This window comes from Limulus polyphemus, unplaced genomic scaffold (assembly GCF_000517525.1).
Source record: "Limulus polyphemus unplaced genomic scaffold, Limulus_polyphemus-2.1.2 Scaffold3717, whole genome shotgun sequence".
NCBI classification, from domain to species: Eukaryota; Metazoa; Arthropoda; class Merostomata; order Xiphosura; family Limulidae; genus Limulus; species Limulus polyphemus.
In genome coordinates, this window is record NW_013669327.1 from 64,965 (window position 1) to 67,718 (window position 2,754).

At 30.8% G+C, this 2,754-nt stretch overlaps 1 protein-coding gene across 1 annotated transcript in view; it reads left to right on the plus strand.

Moving 5' to 3' along the window:
- The window catches only part of LOC106469900 (protein kinase C, brain isozyme-like), an 80,550-nt gene that overhangs the window by 53,721 nt on the left and 24,075 nt on the right, over positions 1-2,754 (plus strand). The window contains exon 6 of the mRNA XM_013930420.2: positions 1,326-1,482. Within this exon, the coding sequence (XP_013785874.1) occupies positions 1,326-1,482 (157 nt within the window). The remainder of the gene's footprint in view (positions 1-1,325; positions 1,483-2,754) is intronic.

Here is a 2,754-nt window from a genome sequence, read left to right on the forward strand (position 1 = left end):
AATGTTCTGTGCTTTAGTGAATCTGTTTTTTAACGGTAAAATAAATGTTCTGTGCTTTAGTGAATCTGTTTTTTAACGGTAAAATAAATGTTCTGTGCTTTAGTGAATCTGTTTTTGATTTTGTACATTTGTATGAAATCTTTGGTGGATTTTTATGCAAGTTGTAACTCTTAGAATAAAGTTCATATTCAAGTCACTTCTCCAAGTAACGAATGATGTTTTATCCAAATATTATAGCACTTCCAGAGTTTTCAAAGAACAGTTCTTGTGACGAGTCTTGCATTACCTGTTCTTTATTTAGCAGATAACAAGACCTCGTATAAGTAAGACTATAATTCCCATGGCTCCAACTTATAGAAAATACAAACAAAAACTAGCTCCATAAGTTAGATCTCGTCTCTTGCCTGTCTAAATTATTTGTTGATGGATGGAGTATTGTACAAATAAATGATACTGAATTCTACATCGTTATTGTAGTTAAAGTGACTCGTACTTTTCAAGAATGTGAAAATCTTTAATGTGTGTTTGAGAAACATTAAATGTCCATAATGTGATAAAATGGAAACTTTTATAAAGTTAAGTACGGGTGGTTTAACCTTCTTTGTTGAAGCATTAGCTTTTATGTGAGCACTTTTATGTTTCAGTTAATTTTCAAATCCAAGATGTTGAACCATTTTGGATACACTTCCATTTTTTTTAAAAGGTGATTGTAAGGGAATTCTATAAAGATGTTCTGTTCACTTACAATTCCATATTTCTGTTTTGAGTATATTGTATTCTTTAAAAATGATGAATATAACGACACTTGGAGGGGAATAATGAAATAATAAAGGAAATTGTTTTGGAAAGTTAATTTTATGACATTTTGTTTAGTAAATATAGGGCTCTCCATTGCTAAGGAAATAAGTTAGATGGACAGGCTGTTCTGATAGGACAAAGTGAAGAATCTGTTTTAACTAATTTAATAATTGAAGCAATATTCTTGTAAATGTATTTTGAATATTAACAATTCAAACTGATTTTAAAGTAAAGTTCATTGTTAAACATCTTTCTTAAAAACCCCGCACCTCAGTTCGTGTTAAAAAGTTATTTAATACAATTTGATTAGCTCTTAACTATCCAGTCAGATATCATAGTTATTATTCTTTTTAGCTAACTGACCACTCTTGGGTTGATTAGTTTTGGCTGTTTAATTTATTAGAATTTTTAATATTCAGTTTATAATAAGAATATTTCCCCAGAAGATGCATACAAAACAAGCAAAACCAAAGAATGATGACGTATCATAATTAACTTTTCTCGTCATTTTTTTTTTTCTTTCTAAGTTCGTAAAGCTAAAAATCTCATTCCTATGGACCCAAATGGTTTGTCAGATCCATATGTGAAGCTGAAACTTATTCCTGAAATGGGCGATAGTATGAAGAAAAAGACCAAAACAATTCGAGCTAATTTAAACCCTGAATGGATGGAAACCCTAACTTTGTAAGTAAGTGCTCTTGCAGCACTAGTGCTGGTAATGATGTACTTGTATAAATAAGTGGTGCTTATCTGTACAGTAACAAAGATGGTGAAATTAGTTTTTTTAACTTGGTTGACTAACACTGGGTGAATGATTTACACATTTCCAGTGTTACTATGATGCCTCTTCATTTTAATTCTTTCACTGCCATATAGATAAACGACTCTTGGTAGTCTTGGTTGACTAACACTGGGTGAATGATTTACACATTTCCAGTGTTACTATGATGCCTCTTCATTTTAATTCTTTCATGGCCATATAAATAAACGACTCTTTAAGTGTGCGATTACGTTTGATACACATGATACAAAAGATGCGTATGTTAATATTTTATTACTTATTTGAAATTCAAAAGTGTTAAATTTGAAGAAGCCTAAAGGGAGGGAAATAACCATCTGTCGTGGTAGTACAAAATTTCTAACTTGCCTGGTAGTGCTCAAGAGAGGGGTGGGGGACGTGTGTCCACTTCAGTGGAAGGCTTAGTTAATATATTGATTAAACTTATAACTTAGTAATTAGTGTAAAATTGTGAAGCAAATAATAATAATAATAAAAAACCAATTCATATGCTGAATGAAGAAAGAATTGTATCCCTCCCACGCAGATGCCCATGGTCTCTCATGTATAACGTTTGTCACAGTTAACTCTCAAATAGTGACTTGTTTTTATACTGTTCATCTCTCTGGGGTCTGCATGTTCCATTGTATTGAGTGAATGTTTTTTGTTTTTTCTTCTTCTTCATGTTACAACTTTTGGTGTAAAGAATTGCCCAGAAAATTGGGTGAAATTACTCATTTTATATGTAAAGAGACCCTTAGTAGAATTAATTGCAGTATTAGTAATTTTTTAAAGTTATTTTGTTTTACTTTTGTTATTAAGGACCCACCCTTTAATTAACAAAGTCATGGACATTCATGCAACTTGGTGTATCTCATTCTGAATCTAGGGTTAAGCAGAGATATGATTAATATTTTATTGAGATGATATAGTTACTTGTATCAGATATACTTTATGTATATCTAAGGCGGTGAAAGGTGTTTTTACTGATATTTCAGTTTGGATATTTATCAAAGTAAAGTATTTAATTTTGTTAAGTCCAATCTGTTTCAATGTTTATGGATTTGGGTACAATAAGCTGTATTAGTTTTCAGTTTTTCTAGTAAATAGATTATTATTTTATCTTGGCTTCACACCTCCATCTGTATAGATAGAATAAATGCAAGTTAGATTAAAAA